The following is a 24,548-nucleotide window of genomic DNA, read 5'->3' as shown; positions in this document are numbered from 1 at the left end:
ATCTATCCATATTAAAAATAAATAGGTCAGTGGATTCTGGTTCTACCATGGCAGCTAGTCCACCTACTGCTGCTGCTGTTGCTGCTGCTGCTGCTGCTGTCACTTCAGTCCGACTCTGTGCGACCCCATAGACGGCAGCCCACCAGGCTCCTCTGTCCCTGGGATTCTCCAGGCAAGAACACTGGAGTGGGTTGCCATTGCCTTCTCCGAGTCCACCTACTAATTACAACTAAAAACTCTGACAAAAATACGGGGAGAAAAAACTACCTGAGGACTGTGAAAGTAAACAAAAGCAGCTGGATGGGGGGGATGGGTGTGCTTTCCATATTTTCCTTTTCTCATGCAGCTTCATCCTAAGAATTGGTCCCAGTTTCAAAGCAATGTGTGGAATAGGCAGCTAAAATTCCAATAGAAAACGTCTTTCTAGCCAGAGAAACCAGGAAATGATCACCCTGTGGTGTGAAGTGAGTAGGAGAAACCTCAGAGGAGAAAAAAGCTAGAGAAAGGGGGTCCCCCACTTCTGTGTATGAAACCCTTGGCTCAATCTAACATTTGAGTCAAGTATGCAAGGTACCGACTCAAACCAACATCAGCAAAGGCTCTGAGAATTTAAATGAGATAGGAACCACCAACCTAAGTGTCAGACTAACCCTTGAACTGTGCAGGTACCCAACAGACCCAAAGCACCACAGCAAAGGTTTATATAAATGAGTGAGAGTTAAACCACTGCCCACAAAGGTGAGAAGAACTTAGGGTCAGAGCCTAACAAGATTAACTGCCTGGTAAAGCAAAAACATCAACATTCCCCTGAGGATTATAAACAGACTCCGAACCTATGCAATATTACTCTGACAAGTTCAGGATACAATCTGAAATTACTTGACAACCAAAGAAACGGGAAAATATGACCGGATCTCAAGGGGAAAACAATCAACAGATGCCAACCTCAAGATCAGTTAAATGTTGAAACGATCAGAGACTTTCAAGTAACTACTGTAACTATGCTCCATGAGGAAAATACATTTGAAATGAATGGATAGAGATTCTCAGTAAAGAAACAGAAAGTACAAAAAAAGAAAAAAAAAAAAAAGCAAACAAACAAAAAATCCAACTGGAAACTTTAAAACTGAAAAATACAATATCCAATTTTTTTTAGAATTCACTAGATGGGCCAAATAGCAGAAAATAGATAGGTAACAAGGGAAAATGAAAATAGATCAATAGAAATCATCTAAACTGAAAAACAGAAAGTATTGGAAAAATGAACAAGGTTTCCAGATCTTTCAGTTCAGTGGCTCAGTCGTGTCCGACTCTTTGCGACCCAATGAATTGAAGCACGCCAGGCCTTCCTGTCCATCACCAACTCCCGGAGGTCACTCAGACTCACATCCATCGAGTCGGTGATGCCATCCAGCCATCTCATCCTCTGTCGTCCCCTTCTCCTCCTGCCCCCAGTCCCTCCCAGCATCAGTCTTAGCAATGAGTAACTCTTCTCATGAGGTGGCCAAAGTACTGGAGTTTCAGCTTTAGCATTATTCCTTCCAAAGAACACCCAGGACTGATCTCCTTTAGAATGGACTGGTTGGATCTCCTTGCAGTCCAAGGGACTCTCAAGAGTCTTCTCCAACACTCCAGATCTCTAGGACAATATCAAAAAGTCTAAGATTGGAATTCTACAAAGCAATTACTAAACCTAATAAATGAATTTAGCAGGGTTTAAGGTCAATAATGTTATTGTTGTGCTCAATCATTCTGACTCTTTGCAACCCCACGGACTGCAGCCTGCCAGGCTCCTCTGTCCATGGAATTTTCCAGGCAAGAATACTGAAGTGGGATGCCATTTCCTTCTCCAGGGGATCTTCCCGACCCAGGGATTGAACCAGCATCTCTTGCATCTCCTGCGTTGTTAGGCACTTTTTCCACTGCGCCAGCTGGGAAGCCCTTACAGTCAATATAGAATATCAATTGTATTCTTATATATATATATCACCAGCAGACAATTAGAAAATAAAATTTTCACACTTCTATTTACAGTATCACCAAAAATCATAGAATGCATAGAATTAATCTAACAACAGATGACTAAGACCTTTATACTAAAAACTATAAAACATTGCTTCAGAAAATTTAAAAGACCTAAATAAATGGATAAATACTGCAAATTTATGGATGGAAAGGCTATTTTTAAGATGGTAATACATCTATGGTGAACTACATTCCATGTGATACCAATAAAAATTTTGGCAGGGTTTTGTTGTTTGGTAGAAATTGATAAGCTGATTATAAAATTTAAATAATAATGAAAAGGATTAAGAATAATCAAAGGATTTTAAAAGAATGAAAATGACAAAGCAAAGTTGAGAGGACTTGCCCTACCTGATTTCAGCAATTACTGTAAAGCTACAAAAATTAAGGCAGTTGATACTGGTGAAAAAATAGGCATACAGATAAATGAACTAGAATAGAATCCAAACATATATGTGTGTGTGTGTGTGTGTGTGTGTGTGTGTATATGTATATATATTTCAATTTTTTTACAAAGGTGCCAAGTCAGAAGTGAAAATCATTTCAATGAATAGTACTAGACTGAAAGTATGTGTTTGGAAAATTGAACATCTGTCCTTACCTCCCATTATATCCCCAAAATTAACTCAGAATATGTCATTTGATCTACATGGAAACCTAAAACCATAATATTTCTAGAAGAAAGCATAGGAGAAGATCTTCACAACCTTGGATTAGGAAAACATTTCTTAGATGGGATGCTAAAATCACAAACCATAAAAGAAAAAATAAAAAGCTGGACTTGATTAATATTACAGATGTCTGTTCCTCATAAGACACCATTAAAGTGAAAAGGCAAGCCATGGACTAGGAGAAAATACTCACAATACTCATCAGAGGACTTTTATATTAAATTTTTAAAAAAGAAAAACTCTCACAATGCATTATGAGAAGCCCAACAACCCATAGACAAACTATGTGAACAGACACTTTGTCAAAGAAGATAGGTAGATGGCCAATAAACACATTAAAAGGTGTTCAACATTCTTAGTCATCAAGGAAGTTCAAATTAAGACCACAATAGGATACCACTACACATCCATTAAATTGGCTAAAACTAAAAAGACGGAGCACACCAAATGATAGTAGGGATATGAAGCAACTGAAACTCTCATTATGTCACTTATAAGAATGTAAAATAGTACAACTCGTTTGGAATACATTTTTGCAATTTCTACAACATTCACCTACCATAAGACCAACACATTTCATTTACCCAAAGGAAACAAAGACATCTGTCCACACAAAGACCTGTACATGAACGTTCTTCACAGATTTATTTATAATATCCCCAAACTGGAAATAACCCAAATGTCCATCAACAAGTAAACGGGATAAACAAATCATTATTTATCTGTATAGAAGAATACAACTCAGCAATAAAGCAGAAAAGAACTATTTAGACATGAAGCAATATACATAAACCTAAAAATCATTATGAAGAATGAAAAATTCAGGCAAAAGAGGGTACACACTGTTTAATTTCATTTATACAGAATGCTAGACAACACAAAGTATTCTATAGTGACAGAAAGCAGATCAGTGATTTTCTGGGGAAAGGGGTGGAGGGCAAGAGAGAGAGACAGGACACAAAGATCTCAAGGAAACTTTTGAGAATGATGGAAGTTTCATTGTTTTGATTGTGATGATTACATAATTATATAAGTATGTCAAAACTGATCAAATTGTAAAGTTCAAGTATGTGCATTTTACCATACTTCAGTTGTACCTTGATAATACTGTACCAAAATGAGAGAAGGAAATGAGAATGCAACTTATTGGCAAAGGCAATGAATGGGTGCCTGTATGGATTTTATTTCCAGCCCTTTGATGGGCTAGATAACCTAATCATTTCACTGTAAAACACTTAGAAATGATGGGTAAACTATTAACAAACATCCTCATACGTGTGTATTGACTTCACTACAAATGCACTCAAGTTCGGTATACCTTTGGAGAGTAGAGGGAGAAGTTTCTGGTCCCTGAAGCAAGGCACATGAGGACAAGGACTTGTAGCATTTGGGACTGAGACCTCTTCATATTTTCTACAGGCACAGAAGGGATACACCCTCAGCGAAGGGTTGGTCCAAGAAAAAAATTTCACTTCCTGGCCCAGGATGAAAATAAAGAAGCTCTTCTGCCGTGGGAAATGTCTCCTCTGAGAACATGTAACCAGCGTACTTCCATGTGGGTTTAGGATTTGCACTTGTACTACCTCTGTGGGCAGGTAACCCCAACACAGAGAAATGAACTTAAAAGTGGTCCAGCGTGGATATGTCCCTAAGGCACCTAGGAGAAAAAAAGACAAAGCTCCTCGGTATGGCAAAATCCTTAATCAAGCCTCACAAGATTTCCCCCAATAATAGCCCACTGAAGTGACCTCACAGTAAAAAATAATAAAATACAGTGAACAAAATGCCAGGCTGGATGAAGCACAAGCTGGAATCAAGACTGCCAGGAGAAATATCGATAACCTCAGACATGCAGATGACACTACCCTTATGGCAGAAAGCAAAGAGGAACTAAAGAGCCTCTTGATGAAAGTGAAAGAGGAGAGTGAAAAGGCTGGCTTAAAACACAACGTTCAAAAAACGAAGAGCATGGCATCCAGTCCCTTCACTTCATGGCAAATAAATGGGGAAAACAATGGAAACAGTAACAGACTTTATTTTCTTGGGCTCCAGAATCACTGAGGAAGGTGACTGCAGCCATGAAATTAAAAGATGCTTGCTCCTTGGAAGAAAAGCTATGACAAACCTAGACAGCATATTAAAAAGCAGAGATATCACTTTGCCAACAAAGGTCCATATGGTCAAAGCCATGGTTCCTCTAATAGTCAGGTATGGATGTGAGAGTTGGACCGTAAAGAAGGCTGAATGACAAAGAATTCATGTTTTCAAACTGTGGTGCTGGAGAAGACTCCTGAGAGTCCCTTCGGCAGCAAAGAGATCAAACTGGTCAATCCTAAAGGAAATCAACCCTGAATATTCATAGGAAGGACTGATGCTGAAGCTGAAGCTCCAATACTTTGGCCACCTTATGCGAAGAGCCAACTCATTGGAAAAGATCTTGATGATGGGAAAGATTGAGGACATGAGAAGGGGCTGACAGAGGATGAGATGGTTGGATGGCATCATCGACTCAATGGACAAGAATCTGAGCAAACTCTCAGAGATAGTGAAGGATGGGGAAGCCTGGCGTGCTGCAGTCCATGGGGCTGCAAAGAGTAGGACACTGAACAATAACACATGAGAAAACTAAAAAGGCAGTAGGTCTGCAAGTGTACAGCACTTGGGTAACACTTTTATTGCTAAATATTAGAATTTTTCTAAGTAGGGCAAATAAGTAGCCCCATAAAATCTGGTGCCTTTTTCTTCAGTGAGGAAGTACTTGGAACCCCATTAGAAGCAGAGAATTATATTCATGAAAGAATAAGTTACAGAATGATAAATATAGACCGGGACCTGGTTTTGAAGAAAAAATATAACGATAATATATGTTTGTACACATAACACAGTATGGAAATATACACACCAACATTATTAAAAAGTAGGATTTGAGGAAGATTAAGAGTGCAAACATATGTACATAAACTGACAGTTTTTCCTTCTGACAATGAGAATTTGTAATTTATTTAAATAAAGAAAAATATTTTAAAGAGTTCTTTTGTCTGAAATAACAAGTATAACAAGGTATACTTGTCATTGAAAATAATGGACAAAATCCAATTTTCTAAAATCCAATTTTCCAATTTTCTAGTACTACAACCGGGAGTTGGTGATGGACAAGGAGGCCTGGCGTGCTGAGATTCATGGGGTCGCAAAGAGTCGGACATGACTGAGCGACTGAACTGAACTGAACTGAGTAGTACAACTGTTAGCTACAGATAAGTCAAGCAACAGACAGAAGTGGACAAACCCAAGGTTCTTTGAAAATCCTGTTTTTCTCACTTCTCTTTCTTTGGTGTTCTGTCACCTAAAATTTAATTATTCAGAAGCTGGTTTTTAGAAAGAGTCCCCCTTCTGTGCTTATTGAGAACAACCTGGACATGATTCAAGAACTGACTGTAGGTCACAGCTGCCTTACACAATAAACTTTATAACTTGCCCCCAAAAAGATTGGATCACACATAGCATTAGAAAAGATGGTCAGATCATCTGCTTGTTTGTCCTTGGCTTAGATTTAATCAGGCAACCAAAGAAATTCTAGTCAAAGAAGAATGACTACATGTAAAAACATACAAATATGAAAAGACTAGCAACTCTACATTTTCAAAAATTGTCTGAGGTGTCTTCTTAAAAAAAGAACTCTTGTTGGGGAAAAAAAAAAAAGCCTTATCTTTATAAGCCTCAGAGAAATAATTTGCTATAGTTTCAAAGTTAAAAGCCTTCTTAGAGATAAGAGAGAAATACAGAAAAAGAGACCACTTCCAAGACAGAATAAAAAATGGATAGTTACCAGATTTTTGTTACATTGAAATTTAGCATCTGAAAAATCATTTTAATAGAGTACAATTTCTCATATTTCAAATATATGAGACTGAGCTGACTCCACAGTCTTTTAATGAAATTTATCCTCTCACTGGTCAAATTTGGGACATGTTGAGCATCAAAAAGAACAATACACATAAGTGATTATAAAGTATTAAATGAGTAAAAATCCACGAATTCACCATGCTCGTTTAAAGAGACAAAGGGAAAAAAATAAGGAAAGTTCCTTTTTGTATCATGTCACCCAATAAAAGTAGAAGGAAAGATATTTACAAAACCACCATGTTGCATCCCCAAGGCAATAACTGATTCAGGCAAGTATCAGCAAAGTAAACTCAAGCCATTAAGTCGAAAGTTATGAAGAATAGGATATACATACACACTGTACCAAAGAATCACTCACAAATATTAACCATCTGCAAAGAGGAAAAACAAAACCTTTACAGTGGAGAAAGCTCTGCTCACTAACTTGACCAAGGGATCACTCTTAAATTCAGTAATAGTAGGTAACCTGATATTCTGTTTCTTGATGTGAAGCAATAAAAGCAGCAAGGTCATTAGTGAAATTTTCTTTCCAAGAATGTTTAACTTAAACCCAATCAAGCCCTCACAGTTTACAGGAAATAGAGGGACTAGAAGATGTTAAAAAAAAAAAAACAAAAAAACACATACACACACAAAGAAACAACCAAATCCAGAATGGGGCTCTTCTACAAGACAACTGTGCTGACTTTAACAACTAAATGTCATTGTAAAAAAATATGGAGAGGCTATTCTAAGATTAAGATCCTGACGCTGGGAAAGACTGAAGGCAGGAGAAGGGGCAACAGAGGACGAGATGGTTGGATGGCACCACCAACTCAATCGACGTGAGTTTGAGGAAACTCCAGGAGATGGTGAAGGACCAGGAAGCCTGGTGTTCTGCAGTCCGTGGAGCTGCAAAGAGTCGGACATGACTGAGCAACTGAACAACAACAAATTCTAAGACTAGGGATCTATAACCAAATGCAGAGTATAACTGACTGAATCCTGGTTGGACGGAGAAGTGAAGCTGCTATTTAAAAATCCTGAAACAAATTGGAAAGCTATTGAACAGAGATTAAACATTTGATATTAAGAATTATTGTCAATTTTCATTAGGTGTGATCATGGTGTTGTGGTTACATAGGAGAATCGCCTTGTTCTTAGGAAATACCTGGTTTTTATAAATGAAACATCATGATGCCTGAAATTTACTCTAAAATAATGTAGTAGTGTAGTAGGGAGAGGGAAGATTACCAAAATCTATCTTCAACCCACAAAACCAGCAATATGGTTTAATCTAATCTATTTATATAGAGTGTTAAACCATGCATGGCAAAATCTTAACAATTGTTGAATCTAGGTGGTGGCTACACAGGTGTTTATTGTACTATCCTTTCAACTTTTGCATGTTGAAAATTTTGCATACTTAGAAGTTGGGGGAGAGAGGAGGTTTTCACAGAAATATTTTCCTTAGAAGAGCTCTATTAAACATACCTTCAATTTTAAAGAAGCACCTTAACCATTCTCAACAAGTGAATTGCTTGTCCTCATTTGTTTATGTACCATCCATTCAAATACTCTTAAAATCTGCCTTAATTATTGTAAATAATATTTCAAATGCTAGAATAGGCCTAATATAAATCCCACAATAATCAGCACAAGATTTATAGGTGTAAACATCTGGTTTTATACCCAAATAACAAACTTAACAGCAGGAAAACAAATCGTTTATTACAGCATATAATGTGTTATATTAAATTTACACAAAGATATATAAAAACACATACTGTTTATATCATACAGTCATTTAACATCAACAGGAATATCAAAACAAATACTACTCATGCACAAAACATGCATATATTGGTATAAAAAAGCAATTTTACACAATACTGTTTACCAAAAAAATTTTTTTTAAAAAAAGCCCTTCCAAGACAGGGTCAGTGGTCCAATCTGGACTGGATTGCACTAATACGTTTGGGCTAATGTTTAGATGGCACAGTGCTCTGTGAGCAGTTTTGAGCTTGGAGTCGCACCCAAGAGTTATTTCATTAGGAGTGAATTTCTCTGCACCCAATGACGAAAAGTTATACCAAAGCCAAGTCTCCAAGGGAGAAATGGTTGGATCTGCTGTAAATTAGAGAGGGGGGAAAAAGGCATCAATGTTGGGTAAATGGCCCTAGAAGGGGTTACTGTAACCAGGGCCTAGGCACCAAGGGTGGCAAAGGTTTTAGCGAATCCTTTTAAGGTATTACCAGCCTCCCTACCCAGATCACCTTTCTGGATGTAGGGTGTGGTCTTCAAGTTCTGAGTCCAGTAAACCAAACAGTTCTGAGAAGAAAACAGAATGGGGCTACATCTGAGAAAAGCAGAATATATAAAAAATGACAGAAAACCACGACTGCCCCTTGTATCTGCTTCACACAACTGTATGTGATACCCCCAACAGGAAAACCCTCATGGCGACGCTGCCCTGAAGAACCAAAAGTAGCAAATGCATGTCCTCAAATGCCATCCACCTGACCTCCAGATCAAAAGGTCTCAGCCACTTAACACCTGAACATCAAAACCTGTGCCTTCACAGATGCTCAGACCATTTCAAAGAAAAATCATCTGATACCACAAAATCCACTCACTGTCACCACCATAAAAAACTCAATATTCACTTCTAACCAGCAAAAAAAACATTCTTTACCTTCCATTAAAGGCACTAGTGTCCATACGTGACGAAGATGAGACAAAAATTCACCTCGGTTTTCTTTTAACCAAAGGAAAGCACTCCGTGAAATTATTACACACAAAAAAGGAAGACACCACCGACTGGCGGGGAACTAGTAAGCCCCACTCTACACGGAGGATGTGCCTCAGACCGTCGTCATCAGTTTCAAAGAGCCCGATCGAAAGCGGAGGATCTTCTTCTTGAGGTTGTGCGAGGCCTTAATCTTGACGAAGGTTTTGGTGGGGTTGTGGCGAAGGTCGGAGGCCGGGACCGGCTGCAGGGGGAGCGTCTGCACGAACTGGGACCAAATCAAGCCCCCGCTCTCCTCCGAGTCGCTGGTGCTCGTGCTGTCGCCCACGAAGTCGCCCTCGCTCACGCTGGACTCGCTGTCGCCGAAGCAGTTGGTGGTGTAGTTGCTGCGCTCGTCCTCGCTGGTGTCCAGCACGGTGGAGTGGAACAGGGACTCGCACTCGGCCGAGTACTCGGAGTCGCTGGCCGCGTACGCGTAGGGGCTGGCGTAAGGCCCGGCCGCAAACAGCCCCGCGGGCTCCCTTCGGCCCCGCCGCGCGCGCCGCAGCGCCTCCTCGTACGACACCTCGGCGGCCGACCTCCACCGCCGCGAGTCGGTGCGCTTGTGCTTGGGCTTGGCCACCACCGCCTCCCGGCCGTGGCCGTGGCCGTGCGCCCGGCTCCCTGCGCGGTGGCCCGCCCCCAGAGGCCGGCTGGGGAGCCCCGCGTCCGGCTGGCCGCCCCCGCCCCGCCGCGCCTTAGCCGGGGCTCGCCGCAGTTTCTTATTTGTATCCGTGTCGTCGGGGAACCGACACTTCTTGCCGGCCACCCGGGCCTTCTCCCTCACGGGGGGCAGAGCACTTTCCGGCCCGTGGACGGCCAGCGCCCGGTGCTTCACGCCGGAGGCCCTCGGGGCGGCCGCGGGGCGCGCACCCCGGGGTGGCCTGACCCCCGGAGGCGGCGCCAGGACGGGCGGCGCCTTCCCCGGGGGCCCTTCCTCCAGGCTCTGAGAAGAAGAGCCCTCGCTTCTGAAATCCAGGGCCGGCCGCTCTTCCGCCGGGAAAGTGGGGGGCAGCAGGGCTGAGGCGGCGGGAGGGGGCGCCAGAGTGCCTGCCTGCGGGCTGTTTTTCTGTGGCACCTTTTTCAGTGGCTGGACCACTTTGTTCTCTTGCAGCGGTGCGAGGACCCTCCCAGGGCTCTCTTTCGGAGAGGCAGCTGGGATCTGCCCGCTTTCCTTAGAGGACTCCCCTGTCCCAGCGGGGGGACACCTCGCATGTTCCTGGGAGACGGGCTTGGCATTTTTGGGCAAATGCTTACCTTGAAGTTCGGTAGCAGTGCCTGGAGAACAGCCTTCAGGCGCGGGCAACCTCTTGCTTTCCAGAGGTTCTGGCTTTGATTCTTTTGACCACTGTTTTGGTGGGGAGAAGCCCCCATTGTCCAAAGAAGGGATGCCTCCAGAGGGCAAAGGCACCTGTTTCGAATTCTTAAGGTTCCCATTGTTGCCCTGTGAGACACCCCCAGTCACTCTGACACAAACGCTCCCATTCCTCAGAAGCCCCTTCGTGGGGTCAGCGTTCACACTGGTCCTCGGTTTGTTGGTCCTTACTGGGTGGGTTTTTTTCTGGACCAGGCTCAGAATGTAACCATCCATCTTCTTGCTGGATGAAGGATGGGGAGCAGACCACAAACTGCTTGGAGATGGTGAGTTAGTGTCTGTCTTGACGGCGTCCAGCTCAGATCCCGCACAAACGTCGTTGGCATGGTTACCAAGCCGCTCCTCTTCCCTCAGTGGGTTGCCAGTCAGGCAAAGGAGGAACATTGGGCTCTGCACGGCCACGGCATGAAGTGGACTGGGGTAGCGATACACATCATTCCCATTTTTAGACACCAGATCGCACTGGTACTTGGGATTCACATCTGCAATGACAGCAAGGGAATTAGATTGTGGTGTGGAGGGGGAACAGTCAACTGCCCTTGAGGCCTGGTCTTCACAATGGCCTTCTTTATATTCCAGCCATCCTATGAGATCTGAAAAACATTTAAAGGTACACTCTGAAGAAATGAACTGGTCAGCACCAGCTTGATCAGGCCAGTTTCTATGAAGACAAATTCAGAGATAGTGAGAGAATAACAAAGAATACCAAATACAAGACAATACTACTCTAGTAGTATTTCATATACAGTTCATACTACTAGATGAGGAAAAAAATAATCAACAAAGGAATTTTTAACAAGATATAACTCTGAATGAAAAATATTCAGCCATTAAAAATGCTTTCAAACTATTGAATAATATATGGAAAACACTTTAAAGTGGAGTGAAAATCATAATTTTATAATTTTACTAAGACTGGATATAGTCAAAGAAAAACGTCTGAAATGAAGCATGTGAACATGCTAATAGTAGCATCTCAAAGTGCTGGGAAAGCAAGTAATGGTACGTTCTTCTTTTTCTATTTTCTAACTTTTCAATAAAAGTATGCTGGAGAAGGAAATGGCAACCCACTCCAGTACTCTTGCCTGGAAAATTCCATGGACTGAGGAGTCTGGTAGGCTACAGTCCATGGGGTCACAAAGAGTCAGACACGACTGAGCGACTTCACTTTCACATATGTACTGCATTTATAACTGGAAAAATAAACGTTTTTTGAGCCATTCTTTCTCTGGGCCACTTTACCTTCTGTGTTCTATTCCTGGTTTCCCTTTAAGTACTTGAGATAAACTATACTTTCATGGGCTTTCTCCTGATTTTGAATGTTTTTTTAGACCTAATTCTTAATGACATGTGTTTGAATATTACTGTCAGTTGAAAGGTCAGGGAAACTAATCTAATTTCAATCAAGACTAAATTTAAATAATAATCACCTTATGTTTTTAATAGTTATACTAAAAAATAAACCACAATATTTTATGAAGGAACTTTTGATGAGGCTTTAAAAGATTGAGGAGTAGTACTAATGAATAAAATTTCCACATCTCAAAAACATAGATGCCAAAATACAATGAAATCAAGCTTTCTTGCTTAATTAGATTATTCTGATCGCTTATCCTGGTATATATTATAAATATCAAGTCCTCTGTGTGACTTTTAGTTACAGAAGATCAAAGTTTTTGTCCCTATTTAATTTGCTTTCCATTATATTTATTCACTCAAATATTGAAAACCTACTATGTGCTAGATTATATGTTAATTGTTTAAAGAAAAGCCCTGTGAATTTCTATGATTATTAGCAGTCTGGGTGGCAGGGCCAGTCTAGACCCAGAAATGATACTCATTTGTAAACAAAAGTTTATTATAAAATAAATGTGTCATGTCCCCAATTCCACTTCCACTCCCAATAAACAGTTTGTTGTAAGAAGGGGAAATCTCTCTAGGTAATATCTGTGCTCATTCTTCCTCACTACCCCAAGGCCTATCCTTATCTTACTCAAAGCCACATTTACCTACATGACACCTCTCGTCCCTGTTCCCTCTTTTCTAGAGTTTAGGAACAAGACAGACATCCAAGCCCCCAAAGGCCAACCCAACTGTCTCAATTATGAGAAGATGTGACATTTGGGATAGAGAAGTCTGTCCTTAAGGAAAACCTATACCAAAGTACCTTTAATGGGTTTATAAAATTTCCCTCTGAAACCAAATCTGCAGAATGAAAGGCAGCAATTACCAATGAACTTGAGACCCAGACACTCTAGATAACACAGATCTGTGCTTCCCCAAATGATTGCTGCTAACAACACACACTACAGAGACACCAGCTGATTAGCAGCCTCAGTTGTTTGGTGTTATGTTTGCACTGCCTAGACCTCAGAAATTCAGCCTATACCTAAGTGGACAATACATAAAACCAAGGGTATAGTGACTTGTGCCAGAACCTATCGCCTCCTTTAATCTCTGTATTTTCTCTGCTCTTCTGAGGAATCACACTAAATCTGAACTAAGGAAGATGTCCCAAATTTCAGCAACAACTCTGCCATTCAGCAAACCAGGAGCCTCTGACAAAAGGCATGTAAAACCAAATTCCTCCTGTTTGATGAGAAGGTTGAACACAACACTTTCTGAATTCCCTTAGTGTGGTGGAAAAACAAGGATCTAGCAGTTAGTCCTAAGCTTGAACCCTGCCTCTGCCACTTACTCACTATATATAGTCTTAAGCAACTTACCAAACTTAACCTCACTGGGCCTCCATTTTCTGATACATAAAATGGTTGCTGACAACACTTGCACCTTGCAGAACTGTATGGAGGATTCAAAGCAGAGAAATGTACGCGGAGCATACAGCAGTGTGTGAGACACATAGTGGAAATGGAGAAACTCTTCCAGAACCAACAATGGCATGATTCTCTCTAGAGATCACTGCAATAATAGCCCCAAAGGGGGAAATGGTCGAGGGGATCTAACCCCATCCACCTTCTAAAAGAAGAGAGAGCTGCCATCACACAAGGCATTCTGGAGAACACGCAGGGCCACTGCCACCAGAAGAGCCAAGCAGCTCTTAAGCAGGCTGACAGATATATTTAATTTGATGTAAGCTTTGGTGGTGGTGGTTTAGCTGTGTCCAACTCCTATGATCCCATGGACTGTAGCCTGCCAGGCTCCTCTGTCCATGGGATCTCCCAGGCAAGAATACTGGAGTGGATTGCCATATCCTTCTCCAGGGGATCTTCCTGACCCAGGAATCAAACCTGGGTCTCCTGTATTGCAGGAGGATTCTTCACTGACTGAGTTACCAGGGAAGCCTTAACTTTAAATGATTAAAGGAAGAAGAAAGCAGATCTGAAGTAATCTTGAAAACGGAAACAAGTTAACAGCAAAGATTCAGAAACAGAGCTCAAGATCTATAATATTGGGACAGGATTTCTAAAGATAAGCTATCTTGCTACCATCAGGATATAAAGCCAGGTAACACCCAAAAAGGACTGGGAATAGTGGTGATCTTGATCCTAGAGGTAGCTATGCCACTAAAGGCAAAAAGCAGATGAAGTTCTCTGTCTTTGTTTTTCATCAGTAGAAGGGGCTGAAGCTAGACAACTTTTAAGGACCTTTGACCCCTTCCAATTAAAAATGTCTATCAATTCTGTAGATGAAGAAGTTGTGGTACATATACACAATGGAAAACTACTCAGCCATAAAAAGGAACTCATTTGAGTCAGTTCTAGGAAGGTAGATGAACCTAGAGCCTGTTATATAGTGAAGTAAGTCAGAAAGAGAAAAACAAATATCATATATTAATGTATATATATGGAATCTAGAAAAAAGGTACCGATGAACCTATCTGCAGGACAGGAATAGAGAAGCAGATATAGAGAACAGACTTTGGATACAGAGGGAAGGAGAGGGTGGAACCAATTGAGAGAGTAGCATTGAAATATATATATTACCATATGTAAAAGAGATAGCTAATGGGAAATTTCTATATAACACAGGGAGCTCAATGCAGTGCTCTGTGACAACTTAGAAAGGTGGGATGGTGTGCAGTGGGGGTAGGTTCAAGAGAGAGGGGACATATATATGTTTATGCCTGATTCAAACTGTTATATGACAGAAGCCAAGACAATGCTGTAAAGCAATTATCCTCCAACTGAAAATAAATTTTTTAAATGTCAATTCTAAAAAGTCTTACCTGTAGATTTGGGGCAACCATCTGAGATAGTCAAGGTTGCCTCCAAGGGGCTGCAGAAGCAGGTGCTGGAATGACAACTGGATAAACACTCACTGAAGACCGAGTTCGAGGAATTGGACAGGGATCCCGAAGCCCCATCACTCAGTTCATAAAACCCTACAAATCAAAACATCATTTGAAATTAAGATCATGTCAAGCAAAAACACACATTTGTGCTTAAAAGGAAAAGGGGTAATCATGTACAAAAGACAGAAAAGAGAATATGGAAGGAGGGATGGCAATTTTGGTTCATGAGATATAGTGTCTTGACTTTAGGGTTTCGTTTCCAGCAATCCTCAGAAAAAGGCAAAAAGCCCATAACTACAAGTACGTTTCAAAGTTGAGAGTACTCTCACTCTCAAACTGACCTTCCTCCTTGACCCCACCTTTAAAGATGGGCAAGGAAAGAGACTCAGATCTGTGAGAGTGTCAACTTTTTCACAAACATTTCAGAAAAAAATAACCTGAAGAGAAAAACAAATCTATGTAAGGAGCCAAATGGTTTAAAAGGAAAAAAGAAAACTTTTGAAGTGGTCTCAGGAAGCTGAAGTGTGACTAATTTTCTAGCCCTGTTCTGACTTTCTCAAGTTTCAAAGGAGGATCACGCTTCCAGAAATTTGCATAGAAGCTTTTATTTTTAAACTCAGGGGACTTCAGTCAGATGAGTCTCATTATTAAAAATTTTGTTATCTAATGAACTCATCTATGAAACAGAAATAGACTCACAGATATAAAAGAACAGACTTGTGGTTGCTGGGGAATGGTGGGCAGGGATAGATTGGGAATCTGGCATCGGCTGATACAAATCATTACGTAGAAAATGGATGGCAATTTTCTCCCAATTAAAAATCAATTAAAAAAAAAAGAAAATGGATAAACAACAAGATCTTACTGTACAGCACAGGAAACTACATCCTGTGATAAACCATAATAGATAAGAATATATATACAAGTAACTGAGTCACTTGTTGTACAGCAGAAATTAACACAACACTGTAAATCAACTATATTTCAATAAATTTATTGCCTGATTTTGTTTCCCTGTCATGCAAGTGAATAACAGAATTTTCTTGTTTTGTTTTGCTGTAGTCTCTCTGTACTGGAAACAAACTCCATTGTCCTTTGCAGGTCTGAGAATGCTAAGCACAGGGAGCCGAGACAGAACTCATGACAGCAGAGTTTCTCCTCGTGCCCCCACACTCACCTGAGCTGGGGCGGCTGTCTGTCTCCAGGCGCTCTTCAGATGTCTTTTCCACATCCAGTCTGAGGTCACTTATCTGCTTGTCGAGTTCCTGCAACTGGTTCAACAAACCAGCATCTCTTCTCCTCAAACAATTCTGATGAGGAAGAAACAGAGAAAGAAAAAAAAAAAAATTCTGGTGACAAAGAACTACAAAGTTGGCTCTAAGTATTCAAATTACCATCTGAAGAGTTCCCTAAATTTTTCAAAACCAAAATTTTACTGGATGATCTGAAGTGAAGAAAAACTTCAAGAATATGTCCTGTTTAATTCCACTTTCTCACATTTTGCAGTGATATAAATTTTCTTCATAAAAACAAAACTTGGTTTTAGTTTCAGCTAATATATATATAAACTTACTTTTTATAGGTAGGGATATGAAAAACCCACTGAGATTAAAAAAAAAAAAACACCTCTGTGTACAGCCAATTTATTACAAAACAGTACTTCACAGTAAACTCTTTAATTTGAAGTCAGAGTGTAACAGATTTCCTACAATACACTATAATCTTTCTTAGGTGAGATTTTCTGGCCAAATGTCCTGCAGAGTTTTGATTTCTATTAGTCACTTTGTGGGGTTTAATCAGTCTTAGGGCCTTTGAAAGTGAGAAACTAATACTAATAGCCAGTGCCAAGTATAATGTGAGCTGGCAGAATCCAAAACCCTCAAGGGAAGGTCCATCAAGATTTGAACTCAACTCGGGTTTCCAAAGGTGACAGATTGTAGTGCTAAGTCACACCGCCACCTAGTGCTTCCTATTGCTGGGAAAGCAAAAAAAAAAAAAGAAAAGAAAACTCAAAGGCATCTGGTTCAAATCACAAATGCCAAGTCTACAAATGAAAATAGTACCACAAACACTGACTGGACGGGAATTCTCCTGACATGCTGTCTTGCCCCTCTCCAGGGAACAACAGGAATGTGCCACTCACAATTGTGAGATTCATGAAGACAAGAAGGTGCTATTGTATAAGACAATGCACAGAATGTCAATGACCAGGCACTACCAGCAACAATTGACTCAAATCAGTCTGCTACCAAAAACCACAGCAAAATGCCAAACCTGAGGTATTGCACAAACCACTACTTCCACACAGCCTTACAAAACAGATGCATATGAGTATCTGTTCCTCTTGTCTGTCCTTGAACTTAAAAAGCTTGGACACATAACATGCTTGTTTGTTAGAACGAGTTTCTTCAGGAAAAAAATGAACCAACCAAGTAAAATCACTTTGACGCTCAAAAAAGAGACAAATTATCTGAAAAAAGATAATACAAGAAAACACTCAACAACCACAAGGCATCACTCTGTTAGCAGGAGAGACATTATCTAGTATATGTCTAGTTTCAGATAGTATCACATGGTCAGATAAGGATTTTTTTTTTTTTTTTTTTTTCTGTTTTCAAAACTACATTTTTGAGGTCATGGAAACAAAGCTGCCGCCATTTCTCTGAGGCTGGGTCAAAGCTGTTCATCAATACATTAAGCGTCAAAGTTCTTTTTCTTCCCCGTTAATGAAGACGGTAGAGAATGTCTGAGATGCTGACACAAATCCAATAAGATAAATGCTCCCTGAGAGGAGGTTTTCCCTTCCGCCCACCTCCACCTCAAGTCACAACGAGCAGTACCTATGAGAGGAGGGGGCACTTTCTCCAGCCAAATTTCCATCATGTGCATCTGTTTTAGCCGTCTTATACAAAGGGCTTCTATCTGAAATTAAGCAGCAGAGTAGGCAAAAGCTGGCAGGCTGGAGGTGGGGAGCCCAGGGAGGGGCAGGCAGGGCTCCCCGCGGCCGCTTCCGTGTAATAGTAAAATTCGGCACTGGACAGTCAATCGCGCCCCAAAGTCCCCTCCTCGGCTTTTGTCCCCTCTCGGCGGGAGGACCTGAAGCCAAGAAGCCCTCCAAAGAAATGCTGTTTTAAATGAGGGTTTGCAAACCTTCGGGGAGAGGGCAGGCATTCGTCTAACTAGAGCGATTGGAGGTTCCGACCAGACTACTCCAAGAATCCCGAAGGCAGGGCCGGAGGAGAGAGCGGCCAGCCTCTCCCGGGCAGTCCGCGCGGGGTCTCCGGCCCCTCACCTGACACAAAGCGGGCACACGCCGGGATCGCGTGGGCGTCGACAACCCACGCGCCCCCGGGGACCCGCAGGAACCCGGGTCAGGGAAGAGCCGGGCGGGGGTCCCGGGAAGCCAGAGGGTTGCTCCTAGCTAGAGGCACCCACCACGGACCACCTGCCCGACCCCCGGCCCGTCTGCAGGGACAGCCGTGCCCCCACCTCCGGACACGACCTACCAATTGCTTCCGCAGCAGCAAGATGTTCTCCTCCAAGAACTTCTCCTCCAGGCGGTTGCGCTGCGCCGCCTCCCCCGGCAGCTCCCCAGCGCGGGCTGCAGCGGCCCCCGCGCCCCCCGTGCCGCGCAGGGCGCCCCGGACCAGCAGCTCCTGGCGCTGGCGCAGGTACTCCAGCTCCGCCAGCCCGGCCAGCGTGGCCTCCTGCCGCTCGCGGGTGCGCTGCCGCTCCGTGTCCGCCTCGCCCTTCTCCCGCCAGCGTCCCTCAGGCTCCGCCGTGCGCTGCTCTCCCCGGGCCGGCGCCGGCGGCTCCTGCTCCTTAGCCGTCCCAGTCGGACTCGGCTTCATGGCCCCCAACCCGGCCGCGCGCACCCGTCCCCGCAGCCGGGCCGCCCGGGCGGAGGAGCGGGCGCTAGGGCTGCGGCCTCGGGCTCATGCCTCCCGGCGGCAGGGCGCGGCGGCGGGGGCGGGGACCCGGAGCGCTCAGGACCCGCGCGCGGCCCCGGGCTGCAGCCGTCCGGGCCCCGGGCGGCGCCGTCCGCTGTCGCCGCGCGTCCCTCGCCGCGGCCCCGCAGCTGATAACGCCCTGCCCGGCGCTACGTCACGCGCGGCGGCCAGGCGAACCCCCTCCCCGCGCCGGCCCCTCGGCTGCGAGGCCCGCTCCCCCTCGGCTTCCCCCTCTAGTGTCAGGGGCGCCGCTCGCGCTCGGCGCCGGCCTCCTGCTCGCCTGGCCCTCCCCGCTCCTCCCTCTCTCCTCCCCCGCTCTTCCCCGCGGGCCTCCTCGCCCCCTTTTCGGGTTTACGGCACCCAGTTTTTGCCTCGCTTCTTATTGGTTCTTTACAATCGCACAAAGCCAGGGGCGAGCACCCCGAGCCCCAGCATCCTGTTACAGCCGGCTTCGCTGGCAGGGTCCGCCAAGGGACGCAGCAGTTGGGCTCCCCAGAGAACTTTCTGAAACTCGACCGAGTTGCAGCCCACCATGTTAACCCTTTCCCCACACGTCCACTGTTCGTATCCACTCAGGCTGGTTTAGGTTTCTTCCACCTTACCAAGTAAGGTACTGCGAGTGTATTCAAAGACTTTTTCTTGGAGTTGGCTTTTGTGATTCCAAGTTGTAAAGGCAAGCCCTACAAGGCACAGTGCAGCGTTGTCCGAAAACTGTTGAACTCTTGGTTTTGCTGCTGTTGTTTTAATCTTTTCTTGGAAGGCATTTAAAATTAGGCAGGAGGATGTCGCTGTACAGCCAGCGGTTGCATCAATTCTTCTACAAGCTCCGGGCTTAGGGGGTGCGCGTGCGCTTGCGCGCTTTGGGTTTTTTTGTTAAGAGTTTTTTATTGTTGTTATTTAGTCTGCAAGCACAAGAGCTCTGAAACCGGATTGCCTGAATTTGAATCCCCTTTCCTGCCAAGACTAGCTGCGCAGGCAAGTAACTTCACCTCTCTGTGCCTCCGTTTCCCCAAGGGTAAAATGGAACTACTAACAAGGTGCCTGTTGTAAGAATTATAATAATATACAGTATATAATATATATATATATATAGTGTGTTTACAGTGGCACAGGCACAGAGAGAGTAAAGGTTATGTGAGTTCAGTTGTATCTTTCTTTTCTTCCTCCAGAAGGACTTAACAAACTTTCCCCCTGCGGTTGCATTTGTAATATTGTCATCTATGCTTGGGACACCGGTCTCAGGGCATTTCAGTGAGATGGGGTTTGGAAATGCCTCTCGTCGGCTTGTCCATGGAAAAGTACCATATCTGTTTTAAAAGCAGTACGTCCAAGAGATGTACTCAGAAATTGAATTCAGCCAGTTGCAGTTTGCTGAAGTTCAGGCACAATGTTGTATGCATTCTATATCATTATTTAAGACTCTTAGACCTTTCTTAAGCTTCTTACCCCTGTTAAGAATTCTTCCTTTCTCCCCTCTGTGTGGGCCAACCTTCTTCCCTCCAAGATCAGTTCACTTCTCTCCTCTGAATTCCAGTCAACTGCATGAATATTTGATTCTTACCAAATGCTCTTTGCATGGTTATTTATCCGGTTATGCACACACATAACTATGTACATAGGTATTTATGTGTATCTGTTCTCTCCAATTACATTATTAGGATTCCTCGAAGGCAGTGATTATTTTTCTCTTAATGTTACTATTGGAAAAGACTCATTAGAAGACACCTTGATGCTGGGAAAGACAGAAGGCAGGAGAAGGGGACGACAGAGGACGCGATGGTTGGATGGCATCACCGACTCAATGGACATAAGTTTGAGCAAACTCTGGGAGATGGTGAAGGACAGGGAAGCCTGCCCTGCTGCAGTCCATGGGGTCGCAAAGAGTCAGACATGATTGAGTGACCTAACAATAAGTATTACTATAGTCAGGACAATGCCTTTGCAATCATTCAAGAAACTTCAGGTTGGTTGTAAATTGTTTTTTCATTAACACAGTGTCTAACTAACTTAATTTCTGCAAAAAACAATTTCACATTTACCAAAAAGCAAAAATAAGAATTCTCTAGCCACTCTCCATTGACCTCCCCATTGCTGCTCTCACAGTCATAATTGGAACTATAACTACAACCATGATTCACCATTAACTAGATTGTATATTAAATCTAAAAATGTAAAAATGGAATTATGCTTGGGTGCTCATCAGCATACAAAATTAATTCTCTTCAGCTCATCTAAGCTTTATGCCTACTGTGTGCCAAACACAGTACTTGATAATAAAGGAACCAAATTTTCCTTCCTATTTTAGTAAAGCACTAAAGAATAATGACTGGTCCTCTTTGCCAAATGCCACACCCCTTTGTCCTCTGTCATTGTCTTGTGCCATTCATTTATAGTCAAGTTTCTTGCTTTCTAGTTCTGAATTAGATTCCTTCTGGCTGGGTGGAGTCTATTATTGGGGCCTGTGTTATGTCACACATTGACAACTATATTTATATAGTCGAGAGGGGGGAAAAAAGCCGAAACATGTTTTTACACACTACTAATAAATCTTGTTAAAGTAGACAGACAAGTCACTGTGTCTCCAAACCTCTATACCTCCCCAGCCCCCTCCTCACCAAATGCAGCTTCGAGCTGGCTCATTAGCCCAAAGCAAACCATTTGCCATAACAGCTTGTACATGTCCATGAAAAAGTGTTCCCAGCAAGTTTAAATATTAAAACTAATCTATTCAAACGGCTCCACCAATAAAATGGTCACAAATAGGAAAAGAGGTTATGCTTTCCAAAGTATCCATTACACATTAATAAATAATGCTGTTCATTCATGCACCAATTAAAACAAACTCAGGCTGTCAAGTGAAGTTAGAACCAAGGAGCTCAACGCTGTAATTGTTTTTCCAGGAAAACTAATGTTGTCAGATTAAGTGTGCCTGGTTGGGTTGCCCCTATTCTCTTTTTAACCCAACAGCCTATTTCTCCTCTCCAATTTAGTCTTTCTTTCTTAGGCTTTCTTTCCTCTTTGAGTCTTTGTTTCGGTTGCAGGTATTTGGGAAGCAGTTGAAGGTAATCACCCACTGTTTGCTGCTCCTTCCTGTCAGCTACAGGATCTCACTTTGCCCTACTGTTTTGATTTTTCTTTCCTTTTCTTTTTAAAGCAAGTACTGGTGCTTCTTCCTCCACCAATGCTACTTTGTTATCTCTTTTCTAGTATTGCTCAGCTCTCTTTAGTTCTTTTGCTTTCCCTGGAGGCCTCTGTCTTCTCAGAAAGGCTGCTAATCGACACTCAGAATGTGTGACATTAAAGACAGGGTGGATCTGCCACCCGGAGGATCTAGAGAGTAAGATAAAGTTGCCAGCATGAAAAAGAATCTTGACTGAATATATCACAGTCATGTGGCTTACACTTAAAGACATTTCCTGGGCAAAGCCAGGAAAGGTCCCTCAGATGACACAGTCTGACGCTTTGCCCTTGGGCAGAACGACTCCCAACAGCACCCCCCACAAAGTCTGAGCATCATTGTACAAACGCCTCATCCAGCAGTGAACATTTTTTTGCAGCCCAGCAAAGTAAGGAGCATCAATTGCACGTTTAGCTATAGAGCAATGCAACAAAATGATGCCTTCCAGCTTTTATGGCCAAACAAACACAAATGATGTAATTGGGAAAAGCTGTCTCCTAATAGGAGGGAAAAAAATAAAAGGCAGTCTTTTGAGTTGGGGTGATGACCACCATTCGAGGGACAGGGATCAAAGCTCCAGCCAGACATCAAAGCCCATTTGAGTCTAATGCCAGAAGAGCCACAGTGAATTAAACTTCATATATAAACTAATTATAGCTTGACCCCCACAATTAGGCTTCAGTGAGCACATAGACGAAAGAAAGCAGACATTGAAACAAAAGATCAAGAGAAAAGAAAGTTGGTAGCAAAACTGGGCAACATCATGGCCCTGACCACTTTACAAACCTTTTGAGGGCAGAGGGGAACCAGGGAATGGCAGCGGAAACAGCAACCTTGGACAATGCAGGTCTTGTCTGCAAGGCTATGAGACAGCTCCTACTCTCACTGACTCCTGCACAACCAGAGGCATCCTTATTCCTGGAAGAAAAGGTTATCGTTTAGCTCTTTTTCAGCATTGTTAAAGTTCCCCTTCACCAGATTTCTCTTGAAGGAGGGAGCACAAGGTGATTCCATGAAGGTTGGGGGTGAATTCCCAACACATCTGTCTGGCAGTGCCTGGCATTCCCTACAGTCAATCACAGATGTCTACACCAACTTTGAACTTCAGTCCCTTAGCTCTGCCATGTCAGCTAGTCATCTTTATAGATGAAATGCATAGCACAGCAATTGTGCAAATTCCCTAGAACTACCTGCTCTGGTACTAACACCATGAAATAAGACTACTTCATCTCCAGGCAAAATTTAAACGTGTTTCAGCTACAAGTAGACTCTTTAAACAATTATATTGAGTAAATTTTACCCTTACTCTGATTTGCTGGGACCAGTCACTAATTTTTTGAAAGTCTCAATTGTATGAACTGGTAAACCATTGCATACCTGATGTGACAATCCATAGACTGTTTTCAGTCATAATTTTTTGTAGATAAACATTAGTGCTTTCTTAAAGTCATAAAGTCCAAATTTATTACCTGATTCTCTTGATTAAGAGAAAAAATTCAAAGCAGGCACTCTTATAAAAACAAATAAATACCATCATTATTACATTACATCTCTTTGAGTGATTACTTATGTATTTCAACAGATATTTGAGCAGCTAAGACATGTCTGGCACTGGGCATACAATGGTAAACAAATCAGATATAGTCCCTACCTTCTTGGAGCTTAAGGTCTAGGAGGAAAATTGGCACTAATTAAACAATTGCACACATTTGTGATATATATATGTATATATATACACACATATATGTATATATATATCTCCAAATTGTGAAACAACTGCCAATTAGAGGGATGTGTAAATAATTTCATACTTTAAGAACAGAGGGGAAGGCATCAATATAAATTATCCTTGGATACTAATATTTCTTTTAATCCTATCTAATTGTATCATCTTAATGAGAAAATATAATTATTGATATTCTATTTAAAAATGGCACCCAGACTTCATTTTTCCTTTTTAAATAACATTTTCAAAACAAATATATTCTATGATTCTATCCAGAGAGTAATACTCAAATTAAATCAAACACACACACACAAAATTGATCTTCATAAAAAATATTTTTACAGAGAAGATAATTTTATATTTAACTTTGTATTATCTTTTTAAAAAATATTTGCTTAGAGCTACATTTAAAATATCTATGGGGAGATACTTGCCCTATAGCAAAATAACTCAAAATTTTCATCTATCATCATGAAAAGGTAATAACTAACGCATGTAATTAAACTTTAAGATAACTAATTTCCTTACAGATCTATTTATTACCTTTTCCTCAGAATAATCTGAGGGAGGAGAAAGCATCATTCCAATGCATGGTGTGTGCCTGCTAAGTTGCTTCAGTTGCGTTCAACTCTTTGCGACCCCATGGACTATAGCCCACCAGGCTCCTCTGTCCACGGGATTCTCCAGGCAAAAATATTGAA

General features: G+C 42.3%; 1 protein-coding gene across 2 annotated transcripts; it reads right to left on the bottom strand.

The window, feature by feature from the left end:
* Positions 1–3,327: 3,327 nt before the first annotated feature.
* Positions 3,328–18,950, bottom strand: DACT1 (dishevelled binding antagonist of beta catenin 1). 2 transcript variants are annotated; one of them, XM_061429024.1, is made up of 4 exons: positions 18,500–18,950; positions 16,171–16,303; positions 14,928–15,083; positions 3,328–11,334 (listed from the first exon to the last, which is right to left on the bottom strand). In XM_061429024.1, exons 1-4 carry the CDS (start codon positions 18,842–18,844, stop codon positions 9,443–9,445), a joined length of 2,526 nt encoding a protein of 841 aa, XP_061285008.1. In that variant the 5' UTR covers positions 18,845–18,950; the 3' UTR covers positions 3,328–9,442. The 2 variants fall into 2 exon arrangements, with proteins under 2 accessions (XP_061285008.1, XP_061285009.1); XM_061429025.1 differs by having other exon boundaries at positions 3,328–11,223; positions 18,500–18,947.
* Positions 18,951–24,548: the final 5,598 nt, after the last annotated feature.

Source organism: Bos javanicus, chromosome 10 (genome assembly GCF_032452875.1).
Source record: "Bos javanicus breed banteng chromosome 10, ARS-OSU_banteng_1.0, whole genome shotgun sequence".
Lineage (NCBI taxonomy): Eukaryota > Metazoa > Chordata > Mammalia > Artiodactyla > Bovidae > Bos > Bos javanicus.
Note: the sequence above shows the minus strand (reverse complement) of the source record. Positions and strands in the feature narration are given on the sequence as shown.